Source organism: Ramularia collo-cygni (assembly GCF_900074925.1).
Source record: "Ramularia collo-cygni strain URUG2 genome assembly, contig: RCC_scaffold32, whole genome shotgun sequence".
Classification (NCBI taxonomy): Eukaryota; Fungi; Ascomycota; class Dothideomycetes; order Mycosphaerellales; family Mycosphaerellaceae; genus Ramularia; species Ramularia collo-cygni.
Genome location: NW_019716286.1, coordinates 23,527 through 35,638, shown reverse-complemented (window position 1 = coordinate 35,638; position 12,112 = coordinate 23,527). Strand labels below are relative to the sequence as shown.

The following is a 12,112-nucleotide window of genomic DNA, read 5'->3' as shown; positions in this document are numbered from 1 at the left end:
TCGAGGGCGGTTCTAACCCGTTCACTCTTTGTTTGAGCCTCTACCAGAGTAGACCAAGAGCCGATGACATTGTAGGACGTTGCCCTGTRTGGTATAATCGAAGACATTGTTCTTTCTCCAAGTACGACAGCATGATTAAGGAGAAGCCACTCGACAAGAAATGCTGATATCAGTGGTTATATCTTAATGTCCGCGAGCAAAGTAGTTTCTTAAGCACGAAGAGAGCCAGCAAGCTTCAGTCTCCCCAGTCCTCGCACGTGGGGGATTTCTCACACCCCCTTGAGTAACTAAACAGGGTACATGTCCAAAAACTCATGATATAGTTGAATGTAAGATTCCATAAGACGAGTTAGACCGCCCATTGATCCAGCCCATTCTAGCTCGTCGGCGTTACCTCCTCGAAAGCACAAAGCAACCGAGCATAACATATGATAAAGCCGTCCGATTTGAGATTCCTTCAGTAGGTGCTCTACGGTGTCGTTCTCGGTAAGCTTCTCTCCCAAAGCTTGGAGCTCTTGTAGATAAGAAGCACAGAACGAGCGTTGTTCGTCGAGATCGGGCGGCGAAATACCCGACAAATTACTCTCTGAATCATCCCAACAGTATTGTCGCTCGTTGAAGTGACCGCCGATATCGATCCCTCGATAGCTGTATGCAGCCGTCTCGTAGTCGATGAGCATGACCTGGCAGTCATCACTGGGAGAGGTTTTGACCAGGATGTTGAGGTAGTTTGCGTCTCCGATGGTGAGCGTCGGCTTACACTCACGCAAGACGAAGAATTTTGTGACCCACTCCAAATCTTTGGCCCAGGTCCAGTCGGTGGAGCGGATCATCTTCCTGAGATTTCGTGCTTCTTGATTGTCGCTCATTCGCTTGAGTCCCTTCTCCAATACTTTCTGCTTCGCCATGCTCTCCATCATCTCAGACACGGCGTTTTTGTGAGTTTGCTTTGCAAAGGGGAGTTGGAGGGTGTGTAGGCGTGCATAGCTCCGGGCAACGTCTTGCCGGATCTTTGCATTCATCGACTCCGCTGCGGTCAAGGTGTGTGAGTCGATGAACTCCTCTACTCGTCCGCCTGGGAATACGCCGTATAGTTTTGGACCCCAGCCTCTTCTGCCCATCTCATAACACATGATGGCTTGTTCTGCAGCTGAAAGACTGGCGTCTGYGGTAGATGGCTCCTCGTTGTCCTCGTCATCGTTTTGACCAAATTGTCGGATGAGAAGAGCTGCCGGTTCATTGACTGCAAGGTTGCTTCGACTCAGGAGGTGAAGAGTGTTGACAAAGCCGCCTCGGATTGGTCGTATGCTGACCAATTCCTCATCTGTAAGAGGCCATTCTGTTTCAAAGAAAGGAGAGACAAGTTGTAGGGCCTTGTGGACTGTGAGTTCCTTGTCGGAGGACTGCATCTTGAAGTGGCTTGGAAAGTTTGAAGCATTATGTTGTGGCCGTGGGACAGGCCTGATGTACTAATAATGTTAAGGTGGTCTTGTTGTTAGATGACTCATGAGCAGGATAGGATGTACTTTATCTGTGGAGATGACTCAATTGCGCTCATGCCTAGCATAGCCAAGCAATGGGCGAAGCAATGAAGGAAAGCTTATTAGCAAGACGATTGAAGCGGTTGACTAGTAACTGTAAAAGCGGGGTTCAACAACAACATCAGAGATGAAAAGGTTGTGATAATGTCTGGTGTACAGGTGGATGTAATGTGTCGCGTTCTGGAATGAAGTAAGAACAGCTGTTATGCACAGTCACAGTCCACCACTCCTTCTCTATCAGGTAAAGAATTTCAAGCCATTTCGAGGGGGGATTTGGTGATGACGCAGAAGCAAGTTGGTGGCATGCCGATGAACCGTGTGGCGATGTGGTCAGCCGATCTGACATTTCAACATTGCCGCGAACAACTTCGTTGCGACATCACCAATATTGAAACATGAGAAAAGTCCTCTCTGTGTAAAACAGCATCAAATTCAGACATGTCGATGGAACAGTGGGCAGTGCCTCGGCTTTCGCTGCTCCTGCCGTTAGAGGAAGGCCATCTCAAAGAGGTCGTCTCGTACACAAACACTTTATCGGACGAAGAAGCAGCAAAACATCTTTCTCAGTTGCTTGGAGATTCGGGTCCAGCAGCGAGTTTAATCGAAGAGTTCATACAGAGGCGAAAAGAACAGCCCGACGGAACTTCATTGGATTTCAAACCCAGCACATCTGCTTTGCCGCAATGTCCCCCTTCAATCCGTTCAGGGCATTCTGATGAGGTGAAGACGAGCCATATCGCGAAGAATGGCCAGTCTCCAGCACCGCCGGCCTATACCCCAACAGGCGCACTCACAGAAAGGCAAAACGTTGCGTCCGGATACAGACACACAAACCCAGTCATCGAAGCAGCTCAACTACGGGCAGTGGACGAACAGGAAATGCAGCAAGCCCTTCAGACTCTCCAATATCAATATGGAATCTATAACACTGAGATTGAACCAGAACACGACACAGACAACTACTGCGCCTGTCCGATCCACCAGTACCTGCGTATGAAGCGAGGTAGATATCGTGTACAGGAGAAGTGGAGCAAAGCCGTCATGTATCCCGGAGAGAAAGCGTATAACGACGGATGGACGACCAATGGCGCGACCGGACTTTTCAGCAGTAACCCGTATGCCAATCGTGTGGTCTCTCCTTTTGGGTACAGCTATTCTCGACAATATCTCTGGGGACCGCAGCGGCCAGTTCCCAGCTATCATGCTCGCTCGATTCACCAAACGATTGAGCTGAATAACATGTTCAATCAGCAAGCACAGGCAAATGTGGCAGCACAAGAACCGAAGCATAGTGTTTGGGATGATGAAGAAGCCTTGGAAAAGGCCATGGCCAATCTCACAATGACTAGCAGCATTCCGAGGTCCGAGAAGCCAGGCAGTCGTTCAGCAAAAGACACTCCGACAGAGAAGCCCAAACCATCAAGAATGGCGAGCTTTCGTCGGTCCATTGGCATCAAATCTGCAGATGAGAAAGCAGTCGGCAAAGTTTTGAAGTCAGTAGGGAAGGGAAAGTCTTTGAGAGATCAAATTCTGGCCGAAGAACAAGGCAGATGGCCTGATGATCAATGGCGACAGCTTGTGAACGTGTACCAAGAAAAAGTGGGAATGATACGAATGATCGCTGATCTCAGAGCACGGTGTCCCATCCAGTACTTGCACCTACTGCGTGCGGGTTACTTTGAGCCCATCCCTGTAGCATGGGCAGATCAGGCGTCCAATCCTCTGAAATTCAGCATTGAAGCTGCGGCTGGATGGAGAGGCATCACACCTGCATGGCGTGGATATGAGGACACTGCCGAAGAGAGATTGTATTGGGTATTGAACCACCGAGAAGGGAGTGTTGGCATGAGAATGAAACCAGGTATGTCAAGCAATCTATTTACTTGAAGAGTTCATACGCTGATACCATTGCAGACTTTATCTCAGAGGTACGTTCATCGCCATGATTGATATGTATCTGAGCTTGCCGTACCGGAAAGAGTTTATAACATCTTTGCTGACTTTCTGTAGATGAACATGGCGAGAGCGAGAATGGCAACGGCTGTTGAACCGCCGCCAATGTACTTCTCACCAAACGATACTTGCCACCTCCAGCATACATCATCCGGATACTCCAAACAGGTGATGCCATCTCTATTCAAGCCATTTGACCAGCCCGAAAAGCCCACAGATGACACCATGATCCTTTTAGATGTCTCCGGTTCCATGGATTTCGTGCCTGTGAGGCCATTATACGATCAGTATCTKATCACTGACTATGTCAAGTCCCACCAGCCAAAGAACAAAGGTAGAGTATCGGAATCATAATTGAAAAGCTGTACTAACGGTCCACCTAGATGTTGCCAAAGCCATCATCCGCCGCTTCACTGATGCCATGGAGAACCACGACCATCAGTTTTCGGGATATGACCTGACCACATTCTCCACTCACGCAAGCTACATAGGGACAATCAACCACCGTAACTTCGACCATATGTGGCAGAATGTCAAACTTGGAGGAGGAACACGGGTCATGACCGGATGGCAAAAGGTTAAGGATCTCCACTTCCGGAAACACGCAGAATCAGCCACTCACCACCCAGTATATGGCTGGCAGGCCGGTCCACAGACACCTATGCTCCGTCTTCTCCTACTGTTGGACGGCGAGGCAACCGACATGGATGAGTTTGAGCTTGATCTACTTGGATTGAGCTGGGCCCATGTAACCATCTTCTTGATCGGTGTGGATGGCTGTCCGCATCATCATCGACATGCCAATGAGCTGCAAAGGATCAGTGATGTGAATCATCATGTCAGTTTTGTGGATGCACAAGGGAATTGTCCAGAAAGGTTTGTAACGCATGAGTTGTTGAAGAGACATCTGGGGTATGAAGTGAGTATGCAGGAATTTGAAGCCATGGAAGAGTTGCCACCTTACGAGGCGTAATCGAATGCAATTGGATGTGAAAACGAACGCTTAGATTCATCTTCATCTAATTGGCTTCTCCCACCATTGTTTCCGTAAAGGTCATCCCGATTTTGTACAAGTCCTCTTTGGTCTCTAGAGGCGCTGGATCGGCCGACAGTGGATTCTTCTCGAGATACCTCCGGATCTCGTCTCGAATGTTCTCATTCGTGGGACGAGCGGTAGGTTCGTACTCCAGACAATTTAAGACCAGCTCACGTAGATCTGACGAGTATGCTCCTTCCACACCTGTATCAAACCACTTATACACTTCTGGGCCCTTTTCGTATTTTGGGCGATACTCTGCTTCGTCAAATTCCCCACGTTTGTTGACTCGCTTGCCTCTCATTATCCGTGCCAGAGTAGCACCCACTGCCCAAATCTTTGATAAGGCGTGTAAGTATGTCACTACTTCAGGGGATGAGACGACGGATACTTACATTGGTCCAAGCGAGCTGTTTGGCGAGAGGCTGAGGATCAAACGTCTTTATGTTGAAACGCAAGACTTGCTCAGGGGCCTTGTATCCTTCTGTTCCAAAGTCGTCGCCATAGAAGAGAGGATTCAATTCATCGTCTTCACTGGTTATGAGGCCCATACCAAAGTCTCCCTGGAAAGAGTAAGTAGTGGAATTCAAGGGGAGTTTTCGCTGTACTTACGAGAACACAACGAGGGTATACTTCACCATTGCCCGGGACATCAAGAAAGATATTATCAGTCTTCAAGTCTGGTTATGGTCAGCTCTCATCAGCATGCGCTACAGAATCAAAAATGGAGATACGCACCACGATGAACAATCTGACGCCATTCATCAGGCCGAGTCGTCTCGTCTGCACTTCCGTACTCCATCACCAAACATGCTTGATTCAATTGTTGGAAGAYGCTCCAGATGGCGGCCTCTGGTACGTACTTGTGTGGGGCGGCTGTAGCGGTGGCCGATGCGTTTCTACCTCTTCTTGGAATGGTCAATCTAATCGTCGCCGCCGGGTACAAGTTTCGCACAGCTTCCAGGTCTCCTTGCCCAGCGTAGGACATGTATAGCCTGAAACTCCGCTTCTCGGGATACACGATGAAGTGTCGCAGCTGAACGAGCACTTCTGATCCGGGTACATTTTTGGTAAGATCCATGCACTTAATTTCGACCGGTAGTCGTGTGGTTGGGTCTCGCACATCTCCCCACCAGAAGCTGACTTCTGACCACTGGGTGTCGGCCCATGCTTGAAGTGTATGTTAGCTAGTGAGACAGACTGGTGGCGGTTGAGAAGGAGACCTACAATCTTTGACGACGAGTCTCTGGGTGATTCTGTCTGCTTTGTCCAACTCCAGGTAGAGATGGGCATGACCATAGGCTCCGCCGCCCAAGTATTGCTGTCCCTTCCAATGTCTGCCCTCAAAGTCCGCCAGTACAGCAGCTGCAGCAAGTTTTCGTCGGTCTTTCGCAAGCTCCCTATCTACCGTTTGCGCAATCTTTGTCGGCGGGCCAGCTACAGGGTTATTGGCGTCCCCTCCAGCAGGCGCAGCGACGGCAACACCAGCCAAATTTTGACGGCTCAGTACCGCGGCCGCTGCTTTCGCAGCCGCATTTCCGAGCTGCTGCCACTCCTTTTCGCCCAACTTTGCAGCAGCATTTGCGCTCTCGCCAGCATTAGTGTGAAACCTGGTCCTGTCTCTAATAAAAGCCTGCTTATCAGTCAGTAGGGCGACTGGCGTTGCTGCTGTTGCCGCCTTCCGCTTGGGTGCCATCGTATCAGTGGTGATGGGTATTGGGAATGCCAAATGCCCAGCTCCGTTTCCAAGTGGAGCATTGGAGCGCACAGTACTGAATCCTTTGTTTTATAAAATCGGAATGTCCAAGACTGTATTTGCCGGAAGGGCGTTGCATTTCTTTCWTCGCCGCTTGCCTTTGGAACAAAGCGTCGCTCGACAAGTTCTCGACCTCGCGTACCACATTTCACGACATCAACCTCCTCTACTGACTCGAATTTCTTCCAGCACCTTCCACAACTCAGCCCAACACTCATCCTTTGCAGTTTTCTTACCGAAGACATTGTATACTGGAGCCACGGCTCCAGCAAGCTTCGGCTCATATCGAATGTCTTGAGGAGTAAAGGTTGCATGGACGTTGTAGAATGAACCAGATAGGGGTGTGAGCTCAAAGGTCGGGTTTGTGAAGCCGAGTCGCAGACACAAGTCTTGTACCCGCTTACCGATAGGCGCGCTCTGCACAATATCCCCGCCAGTGWTATCCATGGCATCGGAAAAGTCCGGTGTAAGTCCCGTGGTATGAGCTGGGAGCGTTGCTTCAGCGCCGCCAGACGCGGAGGATTTTCTACGTTTACTTGTCGCACCGACCGCGAGCTGACCCTGGTGGCGGAGCCAAAGCACTGCCTCCATGGCTGCGTTCTTCTTCGCATCTGCCTTTTTCTTGAACGGGCCCGATGTGCAGCCAAACCCATTTGGTGGGCTGCCTGCGAAGTGCACAGCACAAGAGAATGGTCCATGTGATGGATGCGGGCCGGTTTCGTTGTAGACAGGATATGCGATTTTGCTATGCTGGCAGTGTTCTGCATATGTCAGTCAACTCGATGGCAAGAAAGAAGAACCGCAACATACCGACCAATGTGCCCACCCAGTTCTCCTCTTTAAGAGTTTCTGGTKCGCCAGGGAGCTCTTCCTTAAGAYCCATGCTTTTGCGCTTCAAACGACCTCCCATCTGGAGTAGATTGGGATATGTGACTTTGCAAAGCTCCTCCTTTGCGTCTTTCTTGTTAGCAAACAAGCCCACCTCGCCGACCAGCTCGTCATCGATTTGGAGAGCGGCAGAGAAGCAGCCCTTTTTCGGCTCTTTGTACGTGATGACGGGCACAAGTCTCTTTTGCTGACAGAGCGTGTTCATCTTTGAAACATGTTCGCCGTCGTTGTGTGGTAGCGCACGAATGACGGGCTGCGACTTCTGCAACTCGGCACGTTTAAGGTCTGCTTTATCTGGGAATGCTTCAAGCTTTGGAATGGACGCTTTGCATGCAGCCTCTTTGGCAGCTCTCTTGGAGGCATACGGTCCAGCCTGCTCAAGAGGCTGGTTGTCAACGTGTGCAGTTGCGAGGAAAGATCCCTGGCTAGGCTCAACATATGTGAAGAACGGGGTCAATCCTTTTGCCTGGCATTTCGTGTTGAATATGTCAGCATGTACAYCATCRCTCGGAGAAGTCGTGATGTTGACCATCTTCGCTGGCGGTGGAACATATGGATGGGCTTGTTCGAAGTCATCCATGGACATCATGTCCAGACCGTCTACGTGAGGTGGCGGTAAGGGATCCATTCGAGCGGTTGAGATGAATTCTGCTGTAGCTGCGGTACCCTGATCCTCTACGGAGGAGATGGTACTAGAGTTTCTTACACGGTAAGACGCCGTGTCTTCTCGCGCGCAATGTTTGTAGGAATGAAGGCCGGGGGAGCTCGTGTCTTCTACAGGAGCTTGGGCCAGCTCTTGGCAGCTGTTCTTTTCGGCATTGATCCGGGAGAGCTTCTTCTCCTCTTCAGCATCAACATCGACATCGCGGTTACCATACGCCGCAGACTTCGCAGACCTGAAATGATGGACTGGCTTGTTGCGTTGTGGAACTGGATGAATGATGCGTCTCGGCGCCTCTGCGGCGCTGAGCGATGCTCCCTCTTGGACAATTGAGGCGTGTAGCGAGAGACGTGGACTTGGAAGCTCTTCTTGATGTTGCTGTAGTGCCAGAGTCTCCATGACTGAAGGCAGTGTGGAAAGAGGCACAAGCTTGCCATTGCTCCAGGTAAGCAACGAGTTCATCAGCTGTTCCATGATGGATTCCGTGWCTGAAACTATCGGCCTGGTACTTTGAGTATGTCACAATGAATGTTCTTTGCCGCTCATCAAGAGGTGGAGACGGACGACGTATGGTGGCAGTGCGAGCAATATGGGCCAGGAGATGAAGTGAGGTGAAGAAAGGACTGAACTACTTTACCTTACCTTAGCGCCTAGCTTGACTTCACCTACATTATAGGCAAGAAGGGAGCCGCCCAGTGTACCACGTCGCCGAACTCTGCGTCAGTGGGGGATCAGCTGTATGGAAAACTCTCCATCATCACCCAGCAATCAATTGCGAGTCTCAGAGCAGTAACGTCGCGGTGGAAGAGCTTGTCAAGGTGCTGGAAGAAGCGACCCGCAAATGGCAAGAACATCCATGGAACCTGACAAAGTCGGAGCATGCTTACGAACGTAATGGAGGATCTTTGTGCATTGCCATCATCCGGTCTGCGAGGTTTCCTTTTCGCAGGCGGAGGCGAGTCTCTGCTCAGAGAAAGGATGCACCATCATCCACGGGCTGCGTCGTAAAAACACTGGACAGGCAATCATGTTCCGATTGTCTTGGACAAACAAGAAGATTCCAGTACTGCAGGCTCATCATCCTTTGTTAGCGTGGATACAAAAGCTGGACAATGTCTTCCCTCAGCCTGCTCTTTTCCATCGCAGCATCGACCGCATTACACTGCATCTACAGAATGCTAGGTCTCGACTCGGACGACCCAGCATTGGCCTGGATCACCAAAAATTTCACCGCCGAAGGTGCATTCCTCACCAAGTACAAACTCAAGCTCCATGACGACGAAGATCAAATCGTCGGAATCCGCATTGCGAGAACTATGGCAGCAGACGAGGCTGCCTCCTACCCACTCACCCAATACTGGCTACCCGAAGAACACCAATACATCGCAAGGTACTGGCGCCATCATGTCCACTTCATGCAAGCCCACAATCTTTGTCCCTGGAATCGATATGACTGTGAAAAGGCCGTCAAACTCGCAAAGCAACTTCGTCTTGAGCAAGAAAACCGTGATGATCCCGTGGGTAACGATTTGGCCTGGTTCGACAAGATGCTTAAAGCCAAGACCAGGCTATCCTGGCGCGAGCTCCTTCTTCATGGTCGTTCCTGGAAGTCGATCTACACTTATCTCCCCGAAGATCTGGCCTTGGAACGCAAACTCACGTCTCTTAGACAAGCCCTACACATAGAGTACGACGGTACCGGACTCCACGACTATCCAAACACGAAGTTCTGGGAGGATAAGCTGCTGGACAGTCCGATGGGGTGCACTTTCCGCGAGTTCCTGGACGGAAGGAAGGTTCTAAAGACGGAATTCGAGGTCACTTGGGGCGAAATGCTGCTTTACGGGGCGGATGCCCTGAGGGGAGTCATGGACACGTTGGACCGGGTAGTTGCAAATAAGGCATTGGGAATCATCATGAATGACATTGATGAAGATGGTGCAATTTGATGCGAATAAGAGGAGAGGATGGGAGTGAAGTCCAGTGGGAGGAACGGTTGGAGCAAGGGCTAGTGACATTGGAGGTTGCCTCCCTATCTTTTGCAATCAAAGACGTCGTTCTTTCTACGAGATACTACGAGAAAGATAGCACGATAGAGAAGACACTACTCAATAATATCATCAGCTATGTGATACTGCTTGTTTTCGTCGTAAGTATAAGGAGCGCCGACAAGCTTTAATTTTCTCTGACCTCGGRGATTGGAGATACGCAGTCAAACCTTGGATTCTGGAACATGGGATCGTGGTCTGTACTAAGTTAATACTTGAAGTCAGACCATCTCCACCCTTTTCTCCCTCCCCATAACTTCTCCTACCATCGAACACATCATGCCGCCCAAAGGAAAAGCATATCAGACCGACTGGCTCTGCTCTGCAACATCGAACGTCCACATTGCAAATCACAAAGGCTGGTTCACCACATTTACGGCATTTACAGGCCCGCTGGACTCCATCCATCTAGGCCCGAGCTCTGCAGGAGGGGAGGTCCACGGAATCGGAGACGTGGAATTGGAAGTCACAAAAGCTCTGGATCAAGGGCGGATCTTCACCAAGAAGATCATCTTACATGACGTGTTATATGTCCCGACTTTCATCGCCAATATCTTCGGACAACTTGCAGGAACGGGTTACCGGACGGGTGGTTTGAAGTTCCGGAAAGTGGTTGAGCGGACGACGGGAAAGAGTGTTGGTAAAATTGATGAAAAGGCTGTTCTTCCTAGATTGTGGCTCAAGAAGCAGCAGGTGGGACGTTCTAGCTTGGATCCAAACATGAGGTACTGCATTAATGCGTGGTGGTCTGAAGAGGAACGTGCCCGTTGGAGTGCCCATCGATTGACTTGCCAGTCTACATATACGCCCGAGGAAAAGGCGTGGTTGAAGAAGAACTTTYGTGGGGAATATCGTTTCTTGCGAGGACAGAGATTGAGTATCTATAAAGATGTCGATCGGGAAGAGGGCAGGAAGATTGTGAGGCAGATGATGGCTGACGATGTTGATAGAGAAGCCGGAGGAGAGTAGATCTGCGTACGACTTCAAAACCTTGAGGCTAGTTATCTATTGGTGAACGCAGCAAGGTCCAATGCTACGGATGAACAAGGTCCTTCTCCCGAAAACTCACGAAGGACAGGGATGAGCTGGAGAGATAGTCCCAAGTCTCGAACCATGATCCCGGCTTTTGTTTTTGTTATGAAAAGCTAGGAGGCTCAATCCGGATGTATTCCCCGCAGCATCTTTGACACGAAGTTTCCTCCTCTTTCTCGGATTCAATTGTGTTCGGATCGGTAAAGACCATGGGGAAGCGATACACCGAAGAACAGATTGCTTGGCTGAAAGACAACTATGGAGATGAGTGGCACTTTTTGCAATCTTATCTGTTGAGTATGTTCGATGAGGATGATCGGGACGAAGGAAAAGCAATTGTTGAGGCCTTGATGGCTGGGGAGAACGCCCTGGGAAGACTGGAAGCTCGCAGGAAGATCACGAACGATGCGTGGTGGTCCAACAAGCTGCACAATGCATCCCCATCACCCTCTCCGGAATGTTTCGTGGAAAGTCCAGTGGATATAACGCTGGGAGAACTACTGCTGTACGGCGATGGAATATCCCGTTCCATCTATCAAGACTACTTGCATATCAAAGAGAACAAGACGACACCTGAAGCGTTCCAGAATCGCGAGCGAGATTCCGAGGAGGCATGCGACTTTGCTCTTGATCTCYTCTTCTCCGCCAAACCACAACTCACCTGGGGCGAGGCTCTTTCCAACCTACAGTACGCTCGTGGTGCACGACCTACTGTTGGACGTTTAGGGAGGGCCTTTGAGGCGTACGAGAKGGAGCATACAGTACTGGTGGACCGCAGTTACTGGCTAGACAAAGTTATCCAAAGTCGAAACAAGCTCCGGGTCGGAGACTTGATCCACGTGCTGGATAGTGCGGCTTTCGAAAAGCTTTCGCAAAAGCTATGGAGCGAACCTGAAGCGAAGATGAAGCTTGAGGCTTTGCGGGTGGAGAATCAGATGGGGATTTATCAAGATATATGGGATGCGCTGGATGAAGCAGTGAAAGAATGAGCCGTTCTCCCAAGGCATGGATGACCGGCAATTCACAGTCGGTAGGGGTTTTAAGCATTACTGCAGTGTCCGCGATAAGAGATCGTAATCAGGAAGAGAATAGTGTTGATTTGGCAAACAGCAGCAGGGGCTGGATGTTGCCTTGCACAAGCGATGGGTCTGTTTGCATGTATTAAGTAACGACTGATCCCTCTGTTCGCTAGATTAC

At 50.1% G+C, this 12,112-nt stretch overlaps 7 protein-coding genes; 4 read left to right on the top strand and 3 right to left on the bottom strand.

Moving 5' to 3' along the window:
• Positions 1-287: 287 nt before the first annotated feature.
• Positions 288-1,409, bottom strand: RCC_11501 (uncharacterized protein; the record flags this gene model as incomplete). Its single annotated transcript, XM_023776722.1, has 1 exon — positions 288-1,409. The coding sequence occupies one exon, from the start codon at positions 1,407-1,409 to the stop codon at positions 288-290; it is 1,122 nt and encodes a 373-aa protein (XP_023632490.1).
• Positions 1,410-1,979: 570 nt separating this feature from the next.
• Positions 1,980-4,467, top strand: RCC_11500 (uncharacterized protein; the record flags this gene model as incomplete). XM_023776721.1 has 4 exons in its annotated part: positions 1,980-3,402; positions 3,456-3,469; positions 3,552-3,828; positions 3,878-4,467. 4 exons carry the CDS (start codon positions 1,980-1,982, stop codon positions 4,465-4,467), a joined length of 2,304 nt encoding a protein of 767 aa, XP_023632489.1.
• Positions 4,468-4,513: 46 nt separating this feature from the next.
• On the bottom strand, positions 4,514-6,226 carry RCC_11499 (uncharacterized protein; the record flags this gene model as incomplete). XM_023776720.1 has 5 exons in its annotated part: positions 4,514-4,867; positions 4,926-5,093; positions 5,143-5,210; positions 5,269-5,700; positions 5,758-6,226. 5 exons carry the CDS (start codon positions 6,224-6,226, stop codon positions 4,514-4,516), a joined length of 1,491 nt encoding a protein of 496 aa, XP_023632488.1.
• A 216-nt stretch (positions 6,227-6,442) lies between these two features.
• Positions 6,443-7,802, bottom strand: RCC_11498 (uncharacterized protein; the record flags this gene model as incomplete). XM_023776719.1 has 2 exons in its annotated part: positions 6,443-7,047; positions 7,097-7,802. The coding sequence occupies 2 exons, from the start codon at positions 7,800-7,802 to the stop codon at positions 6,443-6,445; spliced, it is 1,311 nt and encodes a 436-aa protein (XP_023632487.1).
• Positions 7,803-9,010: 1,208 nt separating this feature from the next.
• RCC_11497 (uncharacterized protein) lies at positions 9,011-9,784 on the top strand (the record flags this gene model as incomplete). The annotated part of the gene is made up of 1 exon (XM_023776718.1): positions 9,011-9,784. The coding sequence occupies one exon, from the start codon at positions 9,011-9,013 to the stop codon at positions 9,782-9,784; it is 774 nt and encodes a 257-aa protein (XP_023632486.1).
• Positions 9,785-10,162: 378 nt separating this feature from the next.
• Positions 10,163-10,852, top strand: RCC_11496 (uncharacterized protein; the record flags this gene model as incomplete). Its single annotated transcript, XM_023776717.1, has 1 exon — positions 10,163-10,852. The coding sequence occupies one exon, from the start codon at positions 10,163-10,165 to the stop codon at positions 10,850-10,852; it is 690 nt and encodes a 229-aa protein (XP_023632485.1).
• A 272-nt stretch (positions 10,853-11,124) lies between these two features.
• Positions 11,125-11,904, top strand: RCC_11495 (uncharacterized protein; the record flags this gene model as incomplete). Its single annotated transcript, XM_023776716.1, has 1 exon — positions 11,125-11,904. The coding sequence occupies one exon, from the start codon at positions 11,125-11,127 to the stop codon at positions 11,902-11,904; it is 780 nt and encodes a 259-aa protein (XP_023632484.1).
• Positions 11,905-12,112: the final 208 nt, after the last annotated feature.